Source organism: Glycine max, chromosome 8, assembly GCF_000004515.6.
Source record: "Glycine max cultivar Williams 82 chromosome 8, Glycine_max_v4.0, whole genome shotgun sequence".
Taxonomy (NCBI): domain Eukaryota; kingdom Viridiplantae; phylum Streptophyta; class Magnoliopsida; order Fabales; family Fabaceae; genus Glycine; species Glycine max.
The window spans coordinates 13,255,339-13,271,386 of NC_038244.2; the positions used below are offsets into that span (position 1 = coordinate 13,255,339).

At 32.4% G+C, this 16,048-nt stretch overlaps 2 protein-coding genes across 9 annotated transcripts; both read right to left on the minus strand.

Moving 5' to 3' along the window:
* Positions 1-1,601: 1,601 nt before the first annotated feature.
* On the minus strand, positions 1,602-9,830 carry LOC100798053 (thiosulfate/3-mercaptopyruvate sulfurtransferase 1, mitochondrial). 3 transcript variants are annotated; one of them, XM_003531438.5, is made up of 12 exons: positions 9,528-9,830; positions 8,428-8,625; positions 7,719-7,778; positions 7,380-7,442; positions 6,415-6,539; positions 6,136-6,298; positions 5,930-5,989; positions 4,937-4,995; positions 3,664-3,745; positions 3,066-3,129; positions 2,903-2,970; positions 1,602-2,161 (listed from the first exon to the last, which is right to left on the minus strand). In XM_003531438.5, the coding sequence occupies exons 1-12, from the start codon at positions 9,627-9,629 to the stop codon at positions 2,066-2,068; spliced, it is 1,140 nt and encodes a 379-aa protein (XP_003531486.1). In that variant the 5' UTR covers positions 9,630-9,830; the 3' UTR covers positions 1,602-2,065. The 3 variants fall into 3 exon arrangements, with proteins under 3 accessions (XP_003531486.1, XP_040874160.1, XP_040874159.1); XM_041018226.1 differs by lacking the exon at positions 9,528-9,830 and adding an exon at positions 9,492-9,507; XM_041018225.1 differs by lacking the exon at positions 9,528-9,830 and adding an exon at positions 8,981-9,179.
* A 1,977-nt stretch (positions 9,831-11,807) lies between these two features.
* On the minus strand, positions 11,808-15,909 carry LOC100798586 (release factor glutamine methyltransferase). 6 transcript variants are annotated; one of them, XM_026129642.2, is made up of 4 exons: positions 14,902-15,891; positions 13,965-14,210; positions 13,474-13,570; positions 13,210-13,385 (listed from the first exon to the last, which is right to left on the minus strand). In XM_026129642.2, exons 1-4 carry the CDS (start codon positions 15,607-15,609, stop codon positions 13,354-13,356), a joined length of 1,083 nt encoding a protein of 360 aa, XP_025985427.1. In that variant the 5' UTR covers positions 15,610-15,891; the 3' UTR covers positions 13,210-13,353. The 6 variants fall into 6 exon arrangements, with proteins under 6 accessions (XP_003531487.1, XP_014634518.1, XP_014634517.1 ...); XM_014779033.3 differs by having other exon boundaries at positions 13,474-13,573; XM_003531439.5 differs by lacking the exons at positions 13,210-13,385; positions 13,474-13,570 and adding an exon at positions 11,808-12,109.
* Positions 15,910-16,048: the final 139 nt, after the last annotated feature.

A 16,048-nucleotide genomic window follows, 5' to 3' on the forward strand; every position in this document is an offset into this window, starting at 1 on the left:
AAGGCAACCACCATGAACACAACAGACAGAAAAAGGAAGAAAAGGCCCGAGAGTAACTTCCACGGCAACATTCTTTGGAATTCTTTTTCAGCATAACGCGATGTGAGGATCCCAATGAATATCAACACTGAAGTGGCAGAAGTGAAGAGAGGCACTGCATGCATCTGCTAAAATATTTGTTTGTCATGCCTAATTGGAATGGTGACGTCTAATTGTCACAATTATTTGTTAAATGTCATACAGTGAAGGCAAAATGTTTTTAAATGCTAAAATAAAAATCAATTCAAATAAATAAACATTTAGGTATAACATTCAGATATAAATTATCCATTACATTATCAATGACAAAAACTAAAGTACGATAAATGTTCAACAATGATCTAAATCTAAAACACTACGCGAATTTACTATAGAACTACTTGCAAGCACTAATCTGGAGCTAAGAACAAGCCAATGGATCTTGCACAATATTTCTTCCTTAATCACGTATCACTTATGACTTCTAAGAGTTCCAAAAAATCCGTCAAAAAAAAAAAAACTTAGGAAGCCTATAGGAACCATTATGCATGGGCAATCGATCCTTGCGAAGCAAGAGTAACAATCCCTTGGCTAATAGCTTCTACGGTGTCACTCAGTGGAGGGATAAGTTCTACTTTTAACTCTGTATTTCTGAAAAAGAAAGAAGAAAAATAATAATATTTTGTCAACAAAACATCTACTTTATAAAGGTTGCTCATATCTAAAAACATACCACAAAAATATTTCCAGTAAGTGATGTGGCTACTTGTTAAGTTTTTCTAAATTTATTATATATATTTTTATAATTATATCATGGAATAACAAACCATTTTAAATTGTCAGCTTTGCAGTATAATAATAAGGTAGAGACTTTTGTGTTATTCAGTTTTGAGGGGAAAAAATTAGACAAAAAAAAAAACATAACAAAACAAAACAATACAACACGATGGCAAGCAAAAAGATAAAAGCGGTTAAGTTGTTTATTACCAAAGAGAGTGTGCGAATTGAAACTGATACGTGTATCCATGATCATGGGCTAAAATTTATTAAAAGATAAATTTGATAGGCCTCACGTCATATTTAATATATTTAATGCCTCTCTTTCTTCTTGATTATTGATTTGTAATTTTTAATAAATTTTAAAGTTAGAGAATCTATTTGAAGGTATGTTAAAAAAGTGTGTTCCGAATACTTTTAGTTGGCATAATTTATTAATTAAATCTTAAAACTACTAAATTATTATATTATAACTATTCATTTCTGAATTTTATTTTTTTTGCTATCACATTTCTGAATAATTTACATATTATAATTTTTTATTATGAAATATTTTTATTATGGTGAAGTAATCAACTTATACATTATTTGTTTATACTTTTTTCTATTTATTTTTACAATTTTATCGCGGTCAAATATAGTTCTATTTGCTTATCTGTATATTATTTAGCTATATTTACATGTAGCATTATACTACATTTTTTTAAGATACCATACCGATACTCATCCATTTAATCCATGCAACATATCTTTTTGCGTAATTTTTTCACACTTACACAATCTAAATTTTCTGAAAGAATAATAGATTTTATAGTCAAATCAGACTATAACAAGAACTTTTCATTGAGTAACAATTGTCTCATTCAAATTTCTATCAAGATGGCACGTGTGGATTAAGTTTCCACGGGTAAACACACCCCAAAACAGTGTCCCAACAGCACTGATTAATCATTAGTGCATAAGTGTGTGTGGTATGATCGTAAATTTTATTTTGTAATTTTTAACAAACCCAACCATTTCCCATTTCTATGAGACATTTTTTAACAACCCTATCATTATTTTTATAAGCCACATGATAGGATTTAATATTAGTAACATTTGACATGGAACATATTTGCGATTCTCAAGAATCTCAACCACAACTAAACCAGAACAACAAACAAACAGTAAAGCATAGAAAAATTGGTGTCTTCAAAATGTTTGACAAATGGATACAGCCCCTTCACTTGCAGATACTTTCTGGTGGCATGCAAATTTAGCTGTATTGAATTCATGAAGTGTCAACAAGTGTATCAGATTGTGCTCCCCATTCAGTCCAAGATCCATCATAAACTGCAACATCAGACTTTCCAAGACGATGAAGACCCTGAAAAAGAAGGTTATAATCAAAAGTAAGGAAAAGAGATTTCTTCTGGATCAAGGCTCTAACACAGACCAGCCAGCAAGTTCCAATTTTCCATGTCATGAAGATACATAATCACATGTTTTTACTGCTTCTGAATGAAGCTTCTACTTCTCTCAGCAGAAGATTAAATTAAATATATTGCAATTTATATTTTGAATGAAACAAAATTTCAGTCCTGACCATTATTACCCGTAGAAAAGCTATGCGTATGTGTCTTTAAAAATTTAAAACCCTAGGTCATATCAGCCTATTTTTATACTTTCAGACTTCCCGTTCGAGATATTCAAGTGTAACTGAATATAGGTATATCCCATCTAATGAAGATAAGTGTCAACACTCCTAAGGAGAGGATGCGAAATCAGAATTAAATATGGAAATGCAATGAAAGAATGTTAATTGGAAAAGCTACCTCTGCTTATTAATCAGGAGGGGAAAAAATATACAAGATAAAAAAAAATATCTGTCAAGTAAAAAGTGAAGCATAGGAAGGTTCTGACTTCTGAATATCCTTTCTAAGCAAATGAAAAGTGGAAGAAAAGGAAGGGAGTGACTTATGAAAATCCTTTCTAAGCAATTTTTCCTCTTTTATAACCATGGAGAGAAATAGGGATTATTTCATCCATAAATTAAGTAATTTTATCCATTCCCTTTCCCAAAGCAACAGATATCAATATATTCATCCAAATAGAGGGAGGGATGTACCAATGCAAGAATGCAAGCAGTTACGCCCGTTCCACATGAAGTCACAGCTGGGCTTTCCACAGAGATGCCTGCAGATCAATAGAAATGTCGACATTAGAGTTAACAAGATCAAAGAAATGCAAGAGATTTAGCATTACAAATATCCATCAGAAGACATTCACACCTTCTTGTTCAAATCGCTTCTTCAACTCATCTGCTGGTAACAATGTCTGTGAACTATCTAACAACTGCAAATAAACACAATTAACATTGATTGAATAGTCTGCAAATGCATACATACATAGTACATGCATATATACGCCAACCAGATCTTAAAATAAGATTAGTCAGTATAACAGAACTAGATCAGAATTTAGGGAAGCATATAATCTTTATTGATTGAACCAACAACCTACAAATTTATATCAAGATCATACTGGCAAATGACAATAGAAGTATGGAAGATACTGATATAGAGAACTGTACTCTCCCAATCTACTAACAGAGCCTCCCACAAGCTTTTTCAGTTTATTTCTCTAGCTCTCGCAATTACAACAACTCCATTCAATACACACGTTCTCATGTTATAAGCAGCCCTTATTGAATACATGCTTAATTAAAATGTTTATACAAATTTGCCCTAAATTTAAGAAGTCAAAGCTAGATGCAAGACAAAGAAGGCATAAACCTAAGACTGGTTAGCAAAAACAGTGCTATAGATAGAAAATCTAAAATGTTTCTCTGGGTAATCAAGACACAACAGAGTAGACCATATGCTGCACCTGGGCAAAAGGGATGCATTTGCTACCAGGTACATGACCACTTCTGATTCCCTTTCGAGGCTCTTGTACAGCTCCATCAAACCTGCCAAAGGATTAAAATCAACATAAACCCAAGAAATGCACTTTTAAAAAAAAACTCAAGAAACATTTTTTTATATTACAAGAAAAAAGTAAATACATGGAAAATAAAGTAACTTGGAAAAGAAATCTACTGACATATAGAAACAACTACCAAAGTCTTCTCCCACTAGGTGAGGTAAGATGTCTACCACTAAGAAAAGGATAAAATGAAATATCCATATGGAGGAATGCCAAGGTATCAGTTTTCATTAGCCATGGAAGTAATTGCATATTATAGCACTGTTGGGTCAGAGAAGGTGGCTACTACATGCCTTTTGGGGGTGTTTTAGAACTGTGGCTGTCATGCCCAAAATCGCAGCATAATGGGGTTGTGAAGCCACTACGGTGTACAGGTACAAAATACCCTTTTTTGCCCTCCTTTTCTGTGTTTTCCGAGCCTCTTTTTTATATTCTTGTGAATTATGATTTCTCCTGTGTTTTGTCATTAGAAACATTAGAGTTTGAAATCCTTCACCAATGATGCACACAAAAACATTTAAACTTGAACTCTGTTTCAAACTCTGACACTCCAGACCCACTGCTCATCAACAACATTTTTGCTCAAGGCTGCATCGTCTGCTGGTCTGCTCAATCATGCACATCCTTCATGCAGGTCGCTGTTGTCTGCTCACACCCTTCACAGTTTGCATCCTATCTCTCTGCTACATATCTTTGTTCTCTTTTTGAGTTCTGTAGAGTGCAAACTCTTCACAGTTCACACACTTAAATTGTTCACAGTCCTCTTTTTCAATGCTTTTAACAAATCACAGTCCTCTTTTCCTATGCTTTTCACAAATCACATTTTCCTATGTATTTCTTTTTATATTAATTCCATCATCTTCCTTTTTGCTATTAACTCCATCAACTTGCTTAAAATTTGGTGCAGTACTACTTTTCACACCTTATGTTCTTTGAATTTTGTTGTTGTCATCTTGAAAACAATGCCTTAGATTAATGGTGATTTTGTATTTAGATTATTACTTGTGATTGTTAGTTATGGATATGCCTTTGATTTACAGTAATTTTTATTTTTAAGCATTTATGTGTATAATAAAATTATTTAGCATGTATCTATAAAAGGATTGATAAGTATGTTAAATTGATATAATGTGAGGATATGAAAATATAAAAGGAATTAAGGAAAGCAAAATACCTAGGCTTTGATCGAGCATCTATGTGTTGGTGAGTTTTGTCCTCTATATTTTTCTTTACCTGAAAGGAGAAATAAACACAAAATAAGGAAACATTTAACTTAAAATATACTTACAGGCGTCCAACTTACATTTGATACCTCTTCTAGTATTAGTTAATTTTTATATCTGATAGACCGAGCATTTCCAAAGAATATATCATATTGCCAAACAGTACCAAGAACCATATTGCATAAATGTGTTCAACTTTTCTAGTGATTGTAACATGAATTAGGAAGATTTCAAGTAGATTTATCTGCAGTTACCAAGTTTCAAATTTTCAATTCAAGTTATATGATTATAATTCTTATTACACAAAGATGTCAAACCTATGATCATCATCAGACTCTTTCTCTGATATATAGGGCTCAATTCCATAAATAGCCCAATTAAGTTTTTTGAGTTGTACAAATATAAAAGATTATCAAAGTATGAGTATCAAGACTTTGGTTGAGACTAGCAAGAAACACCACTTTCTATATACAACTTTACCAGATATATCATGAATGTCTTGTAAACGGTATCATGTTTAAGCTAAATATTTCTTAAAGATAATGGCTCCACATGATCTTGTCACAATTTCATATTGTTTCTTTAAATTGTCAGAGATCATATTTTCTAGACTCAATTATTGATAGCATAGTAATTAAATTGTTAGAAAAATGAAGTGAGACAAAAGCAGGAAAATGGTTCATAATGAAATTGGGCTCAGTTTCAAGCTACTTAAGTCTTTCTCAAATTGCAGCTGCTACTTCAAACCTAACCTCATCCTTGTGGAAACTAATTATGGACTCTCCAGCAAGAAACTTTTTGATACTTTTACAACTATCAACATTCTAAACATTCATTTTTCTGAAATTTTGTTCTCCTATCACAATACATTTATTTCTTTCAGCAATCAAGATATGCATATTCAGAATTGCATTTGATATGACACTAATAATAAAGCAACCAACCTGATCAATGTTCCAAACAAGATGTGGCTGAAATTTAGTCTGAAATGTGAGTGGGCCAACCTAGCAAGAAAAAAGTACATTAGAGAATCAATGCACTAAAACAAAAACAAAAAATGTCAAATTCAACCAATTAATCAAGGAAAAACAATAGAAATTCAAAAGAATAAGAAATCATATTAAAATAGATGGAAAGATTCCAAACTCACTGTCTGTCCCTTATATACTTTCTCTATAGCCTCACTAGCAGCACTGGCCTTAAGAATAGCATCACTTGAAGCACTGGATTCAACATCATAACCTGATGCACGCCATCTCGGCAGGCCACCATCTAATACCCAAACTCTGTCATGCCCAAATACTCGGAACATCCTTTTAAGCAGAAGGAAAAGAAAGGTGTTAGTTAAAATAAATAGCAAATTCCAATCCATGATTCCATAATCCACACAATATACTTATATTCTTTTTTGTACAACACCAAGGCTTACCACCAAACACGAGCTGCACTAAATAACCCTTTTCCATCATAAACAACCAAATCATCTTTGTTCTCAATGCCAAGAGCAGAAACAGCAGCAGCAAAAGCTTCCTCTGATGGCAGCATATGTGGTAACTGATCAATGAATACAAGTTAGCATTCACATATGATAAAACCTTTACCCGGCATCTATAGAAGGAGGAAAAGCCAGAAATGTGGCCTATCCTCCATTGAAATAAATGGGCCATGGGAGCAAATTAGGCCATGTGATTGACCAGAACAAAAGCAGTTCCAACCAAAAACAAACTATAAATAATCATGTAACCTATAAGACTACTCATATAACAAGACTCCAAACAAATGAATAACCTTAATATTCTAACCCAAAAAAACATTTAAAATTTTATAACCAGCAGAGAAAGAGTCCCAAGAATCCAAATAGTAAACTAGTATAATCAAGAATTAGAAATATCAGCCAGTCATCATTCTAAGGTCTCTGAAATTGCCAAATATCCTTTGGTAGTTGGCACTAACATGCTTGCTAGGAAGGACATTTCTCTTTCTTCATCCAATTTCTGTAATTTATAATTTACTACTGCAAGATCATAAGTTTACTGACTAGATATGTAAACCAAAGTATGATATAAGAACAGCTCTAACATAAATGTATATATCGTATAAAATTGTCAAAAAGAATGAAATATAATATAAAAATCTCAGAGAGAGAAAATATCACTAACAGAGTTGAGGTGAAGTGAAATATTATTCAACCTAATGAGAGAAAGGTTACACCTCAGTTTATATAGGCAGTTACACAAAGGTAACTTCCACTAACTCTAACTGTCAACTGACTCTAGTCAGTTAACTATATCAGTACAATAAACTGTAGCCAATCCTATACATAGAAGCTAAGAAAGGAAAAACAGTCTATCGATTAAATATACTCCTATATATAATAAAAAGAGATTGGCTTACTTTTGTAGTCCGATCTGCTATTCCATCTACGTCAAAGAAAAGGGCACCAGGAATGTGAGCAACCTGTTGTATATGGTGTTATACAAAGTACACATTAATTGAAGATGGTAGACAGAAAAATAAATTTAAAATTATATAATAAGGTTGGTTGGACGGTTAAGGGAGAAGGGAAGTGGGGAAAGGTCGCAGGTTCGATCCCCTTTGCTAACATAAAATAACAATTAACATTTGCCAATAAAAAAAAAAAAAAAAACATATTCAAGTGATATCATATATCATTCAATTGTTCAAAACTCTGAAGTCCTGAGAATGTGATTCCCAACAAAATCACATTGATACCTGATATTCTTGAATTGGATTCCTCTGCTCATCCGGCATGTACCACGAAGCATCTAGTACCTGAATAGAAATTATAGAATAGCTAAGATAAGTTTTAGTACTTAAATGAATATTCAAATTCAATAGTAAATTAGGATACCATATATAAAGGCATTTTTTTTCAGACCATGCATATGTAGTAAGGAGTTTCAAAGAATTGGAGATAATTTCAAATTTTTAATTGTTGGCAATTACAGCAGATTGACCAGATAGCTTTGTTATCACCTAAATAAGTGATTGAGTGATTCAGGAACAAGTTGAAGGAAGTTGTGGCCATAAGTACAGTCTTTGCTAATTTTACTAGATATCATTCATAAAAATATACTCATGAAACAATGTGATTCTCCAACCAGACATACAGTGATTGCATCAGTACCCAGATCATTAATTACAAAGTAAGTGATCAAAAGAACAGGGAGTTTTAGTTAAATCATATACATACTGCATAGTTTGACAATAGCTGTCGCAACTGAGATCTATGGTTTGGCACGACAGTAGCAGAGTTCAATAAGTAATTAAAGGGATCAAGAGGAATTTCATTTTCCTGAACCTAATTAATTTAGTAAACCTGGAACTTTCAGTGAAGGCTGTTTACTTAATTTCAGCTTCTACCCTATCATTAATGTAAAGGAAACTGCAACCAGAATTGAATAAATAATTTTCAACATACCTTGATATCTGGCTCCTTCAGGTTATCATAAAGCCAATCTACAGATACAACTGGCTCATTTGTTGATACAGATTGTGTTGAATATGTAGCCCTTCTACCAACTGAGGAAGAAGCCATACAAGGAGCCCAACCAGTTGTTTTGATGTTTTGGGATGTATAGGCTGAGACTGGGACAGCTCGTATACAAAACAGCCGTTTCTGCAAGTAAAAGAGGAATTATATAATAAGATCTTGGAAAAATAACAAACAAAGATCAAGGGGAATCTTGAGGTCAATAAGACAATGCAGAAATAAATTAATGGGTAATATTGATCAAGATTGGCTTTTTAAGTGAAATAGAAGAACAAGTCTTCCTACTGTCGTTAATATATAATTGAATTTCTTTTTTAATTGCTTCTATCAACTTTTATACATAACAGTAGCACCAGATCCTGTTTTAAGCATTTATATATAAATGCATAAATCTGTATTTCAAAGACTAGCTGCCATTTATATCAAATTATCAGTGATTCACTCATATTCATAATATTACTAATTCAAAAAATGCACCTACAAAAATTAATACTTCTTCCATTCCAGTTGATGACAAATTGGTACCATCTCTTTTAATCCATTTCGTAAGAACAAAAATTAAAATTAATCCCCGCCAGATAGTGTTCACTTCAAAAGGAACATGCAAACACCCAGCCAGCCATACCAATGTGTTATGAACATGTAGATGGTGCTTCAGTTGATACACTTACTTCAACACCAAACACTGAAAAATTGAAGTTTTATGAAACATATGCCATGGGAAATTATGCAAATATATCACTCTACTGATCAACAAAAAAGAACAACAAAACAGGAAAAAAAATGAACTAACGCATACCCCAATTCCGACACTCAAAGTCAAAACTTAAATGAGAAAAACCGAAAACTCAATACCCACAAATCGAAACAACCGAAGGATCACACAAAGACCAAATTTTCAAAGGCACAAAACGTCCATTCTCATATGGGGGAAATCAACACAGGAATTAAAAAACACACACACACACAAATTGTAGGGTGAAAAGGGATACCCAGATGAAATTTCACACAGAAAAGGTGAAGCTTACACTGAATAGAGAAGAGAGAATCTGTGGCTGGTGAGTGAGGAACGAATAAGGATGGATCAATCGTTGGCCCAAAAGCATCTTTGTGAAAAGGGTCGAAGCCATTTTTATTAACGACCATATAAAAGAGGGGCCTCGGATAACTCGAACAGTCACAGATTGTGACAAAATGTAAAACAAAAATAACAATGACAAGTGAGTGAGAGAGTGTGCTGTTTCTCAACTTTGGGAATCTTTGTGCAGCTGAAGGTGCCACTGCCACTACTCATCAATGTTGAAGCTACATTTTATATAACTGATTAAATTGTGGTTTTAATTTTCAAGGGCTATTTGTTCATTTTAAGTTATTGAATTTCAAAGCTTTTTGGGTGTTTAATATTTTATTTTTATTTATAAAATTAAATTTAAGAGTTTGTTTGAAGGAAAATAAATATCTCATCTCTTAGATAATTATATTAATAACTAATAAGTATGGATAAAATGTATGAATATCAATATTATTTTTTTAACCAAGATATCTCTCTTCTCTCATTTGAAATCCAATGATTAATTATAAAAAGTATTAAGATCCACTTAATAGGAGACATTTCCTATAATTATTAATATTTTAGTATTTACACAATAATTTATCTTTTCTCATTTTTACTTGTGTTTGACGTGCTAACACCGCAACTAATAAAAAAAACATCTTACAATTATATTAAAGTGTCTTTCTTATCTCTATTTGAGTATTTATATATTTAATATCTTTCTAAGTTTCAATAATTGTTAAAATTATCGATATTTAAAAATAATTTTATATCACAATTTAAATTATTTTTTCAATCTAGAATATAACTAGTCATTTAGCTTGATAAATGTTTATTTTTATATAATTAAAAATAATATTAAACTAGCTATTTTTAATATATAAATTATATTATAATTAAAAATATAATTGAATATATATAAATTATACTTTGAATTTATAGTGAATAATTTAAAATTATGATATAAAATTATTTTTAACTGATATCAATTTTTTAATTAAATAAAATTTAATTTAAAAATAAAGATAAAAGATTATAGATTTTTAAAAATAAATCAATATATCATTGGTTTGAATGAAATTAAACTCATTCCCCTAAAAAGGGTTTTGGATTTCAAATATTGTAGATGAAACAAATATGATTGGAAGAAAAGATCATATCAACATAAATAATCATGTTTCTAAATAGAATTTAATCATCAATAAAATTGATGATGATTTACATCAATGTCATCGTTACCCAAGAAATAAGATTAAAAGAGATAAATATGTAATTAAAAAATTTAAGTATACAAATAAAGATAAAAGGAAAATATACGTTTTTTTTTTGTTAGTTGTGGGAATGATGTATGAAAGACATCTTTTTTCAAAATGAGATTGTTGTGCCAGTCTATTTGAGAGTGTAAGGAGAGAAAAGTTTCATTTTTCAAAATGTGTATCATAATTTAAAAATTCATAATAAATAAATATCTTGATCAATATATAAATTATATTTCAGAACTATATTAGACTTTAATAACCTTTTGGTCCCTATAAAAACAAAAAAATTCAAAAGACTAAAATAAATAAATAAAATATCATGATTTATAAAGATCAAAATATTATTTATGTCTTCAAATTATTATATAAGATTATTTTTAATTATCGATAAATTATTTTAAAAAATTATTAAAATCCACATTAGACATAAAGAAAAAAGAATAAACGTTATGAAGATGAAGTATACCAATAAGGATAAAAGAAGGGTAATTTGATATGGTTGAGTGAGAGATTTTTGTTATTTGAGGGAAAGAGTGAGAGATTTTTTATTTATTTATAGAATAATGTATGAAATGTATATCTCAAAAAGCAAAAAAGAATCGTACTAAAAAGACTTAAATATGTTTTTTCATACTTGTAATATAATATATTTGATTTTATTATCTAAACTTCACTTTTTGTTTATTTTACTACCTAAAAATTTATGTTTAACGTCAGTTAGAGTTAGAGTCCGTTGAGTGATTATGTCATACTAAGAAATGTATAAAGATTGGAAGGGGTGTATGTGTAATTAAACTACAATTGAGGGGGTCATCGTAATTTACTTAAGTTTTACATATAGGGATGAAATTGAAAATCCATAGAGACTAAATTATATGTTTAACAAAAAGTTTTATATTATCATTCAATCTCAAAATTACCATTTATAGGAAATTTTTACACTGACAAAGCAAATAAATCAAACTCTTACTAGTAACAATGTGTTCAAAAGTTAGCTGAGATGAGAAGAGTGAAAATAAACTAAGAGCCAAAGAGGAAACAATTGACTTTTATTACCTTTTAATGCATTTTGCTGGGTCTCTGCTCCAATTTCAAGTAGAACAATTGGAGACTTATACACCCAAAAGAATAAATAAAATAAACTTGTATCCGTAACTCAAATTGCCTATTGATGGAAACCCATCACAAATCTTTGAATACCAGCAAAATCAGCACGTATTTCTAAATTGCAGAAGCTTCCACTTCTATTATTTTCCATGTAATCAACCAGAGCCCTGCACTGGTGCTCTCCATTTGTCTATTAAGTAAAGTTAGGAAAGGAATAATCAGAAGCAAACATAAAATGAATGTGATACAGTATAATAGCATAAAAAAATGCTAAAGTTGAAGAATAAAATATTTTCCATTTTCTGAGCTACTGGTATCATGAAATATTTTTGTGTTTACTAGCACAGAGTATCATTCTTCTTTGGACTAGGATTCTATAACTAATTGTTAAAGAGTACAAGTATCAGACTATCAGAAGAACGTTTTAAACGATTTGTAACGCACTTTCTTCTTGAACATGGGATCATATTAACATATCATGGCTTCATGTTTCTCTTGTGTGATGCTAGAGGGACAAACCTAGGTTTCCCTATCTTCTACTCATTTTCACTTGCTATACTTCATCTCAACTAGTTGATCAGTCCTTTAATTTGGCTAAAGCCTACCAAACTAAAACACTAATCCCACAGGTATTGTTCAGTTAGCAGCAACATAAGCAGTTGTCAATCTAACCATAAACTATTATTGCCTTCAGTTCTTCCTTATCATCAATTATTCAGTCCACCAGTTTCTACCCTAGATTATGATCCATTAAACCCTTTCACTGTCTTAAATATCATGTCAGCTTCATAAACATTGGTCTATTGCTAAAAGAATACATTTTTTTTTATCAGCAAAACTATGTATATATTATATAATATCAAAGAGTACCAAAGGTACTTACAGATAAACATCCCAAACTTACTGACCACAAACCTGCTAAGGTAATTAAATATATATCAGTCATCGTGATATATATTGACATTACCAAAGCTGATTGCAATCATGCAAGTGGATAAGCCAACAACAACAACAAAAATCATTATCCCCCCCCCCCCCCATAGTGAGACCAGCTCTAGTATTGCTGGTCCAAATGTGGTATGGTAATTCAAAGTCTTTTTCTAAATTTCTAAGCCACAACCAAGCAAAAAATATTGCCTCCTCCAGTAGTTGCTGACACTCAAAATCATGGTTAGAGAAGCAAACTCTATTCCTATGATTCCATATACACCAAGTTAAAGCAGTCCATATAGTGTTCCATCTTTCCTGAAAAATTCCATCCATGTTGCCATACGAAATTTGGAGAAAATTTCCTTTCGGTGTCGCTGGTAGTGCAGTGGACACCTCCAGCCAGGAAAGACACTCCCACCACAAAGGCACCACCTTTTGACACCCAAAAAAATAAGTGTGATGCATCCTCTTCCCATTCTGCACAAAGAAGACATCGGCAGTCATCTAAGGTGATGTTCCTTCTCCGGAGATTGCACCTGGTAGGTAATCTGTATCTAATTAGCCTCCATAAGAAATGTGCAACCTTGCTAGGAATATTGGTTTTCCACAGTTTACTGAACGCACCATAACCATTCTGATCATTCAAATCCTCCCACATAGAGTAATAAGCACTAGTGACCGTGCATTCACCACTAGAGACTCCAAGCCACATCCACCTGTCCTGCTGATGCGGTGCAATATGAAAACATTGGTACATTTGATGGCAAGTATATAAGGGACTTTTTATCATCATAGATTTCAGCTTGGTCCACAAATAACATTGGTACATTGCTTTAAGATGACATAAAGAAACATGTAATCACTACCATAACTATTTAGCTTCAAATCCATTCTACAAAAGGGACTGATCATAAAAATCATTCTCAATTTTTCCCACTTTGATCAGATGTGCAAAACTGGCAACTTATTGAGGATTACTGGTCACCAAATTGTCATCAAATTAGGCTAGATGGTACCATTTTGATAAAATTTTATGTGTACCTAACCAAGGACAAGCACAATAAGAAACATAAAAGAAATTCGGTACAAATTTGTAGAAAGCAGAAGATCCATACCTCAAAAGCAAAAAATCCACCAGGTTTCAACATTAAACCAGCCCCATCACAAAGATGAAGAAGAGCATCCATGCCATCAGTACCTCCATCTAATGCAACTCTAGGTTCATGCCTACCAACTTCAGCTTGTAGACCAGAGATGTCTTTACTTGGTATATAAGGTGGGTTACTTACAAGACCCACTAGCTTTCCTTCCATATCTTTTAATGGTTCAAACCAAGATCCTTCCCTTAATTCAATTTTGTCCTGTAAAGAACAACAAAGTGGTTCAAATGAGGGTCACAAAAATCAAAAGTGGAAACAGTAAGATATATTAAGAAAATATATTTTAAGGGGGACAGGTGAAATAGATAAACAACAAAAAGGAAAATACATGAAAATCAACAATTTTAATTTTTTTTCAGTTCTTTTTGTTGATATGCTTCTCTATAATATCTATTTCAGTAAAAAGGCTGGATATCCATCCCCAGCAACATTTAAACTGATTGCATGCCCCCACCTAAATAAAGCAAGCTTGTGTTAGTGTTGCAGTTCAAACACATTCTGATGCACATTTTTTCCAATTCATGGGTCTAGTCTCATTGACATGAACGGATTTTCAGAGCTTCTAAACAGCCTAAAACAGTGACTTTCTTCAGTCTTGCCTTTATTTCTAGTTAAATTTTCTGCTTTGACTTGAAAACAATACAAAACAAAAACAAACACACTGACACACAGCACCATGCAAGATACAATGAATGAATGGAATATAAAAGTCCAACAAAAACATATTGGCCAAAAGAAATTGAAGTCATATGGCAGTTGGAAATATATGCTTCAAACTTTCGGCATATTCATAAAAAACCAGTGGAGGCAAAACCATGGTGGGGAAAAGGGGCAGCAAAAAGGAATTGTCTGGAAAACATGGAGATTGAAAAAAACTTGAAAAATCGCTAACCTGCAAGCAATATCTCTGCACATTGTAAGCTGCAACAGCAACAGCCACAGGGCTTAAATCTGTAGCAACAACCCTCCCTCCTTCACTCCGCAAAACCCTACCAATACCTATAGCAAGAGCACCACTTCCAGTCCCCAAATCAGCCCAAACACCACTTTTCAAATCCTCATTCTCTGACACCACATCATACACAAAATCAACAATAAGTTCAGTTTCAGGCCTTGGAATCAAGACCCCTTCTTGGACACTTAACACCAAGTCCCTCCAATGCTCACACCCAACCACATACTGAAAGGGTCTCCTCTCATGGATCCTTTGCTTCCACAAGCAGTATAGCTCATCTATTCCAATCCTCATTTTCACCCTCTCATCATCCACAATCATTGAATGGTCTTCAACAGCATCCTCCATGAGCCACTTCATCTCCCTGAACAAAATGCTTGAGTCTCGCCCATTATCTGAGTGCACAAAAGTTGACCCAATTGAAAAGGCAACACCTTTGGCCCAATCATGCCATTTTTTGAGCTCACACAACTTGGTTGAGTAAATGGGTGGTCTTAAAAAGAGGGGAACTTGGGGTTTCACACATGTGGGGGGAGATGATAGTGCTGAAGAACAAAAGGGTCTACTCAGAGTGCTGAAAGAAGAGGATTTGAGGAGTGTGGGGAAGCTATAGGGACGGTATACACTGCTTAAGGTTAGATTCATTTCAAGAGAATGAAAAAGGAAGAAACTTTTGTGCTTCTATAACGCATAATCTGTTATCAACTTCAACACTCTTGCATTATCCAATAAAGATTAAAACTGAGAAAGGGTTGCGGAAAAATTCAAGTTTAGAGTTACCCATCATGTTTTTCAGTTGAAATTAAAGCCCCAACGAGTTCAATTTGCTCGCAGAGCACCGATTTTGATGTAGATTTTCCGTTTACTGAATGATGACGAAGAAAATATACTCTGAAACGAGGAAGGCAATAGAAAAAACTCGGAAAATGTGGCAGTGAATGGGATAATCTCAGTTTAAAATTATTTTAGATATAAAAAAAAAGAATAAGTAAATAATATGATTACGTATCAATTTTTCTTGTATATCTCACATATATTTTAGAATTTAAATCAAATTTAAAATGTAAATATATTAAATTATAAA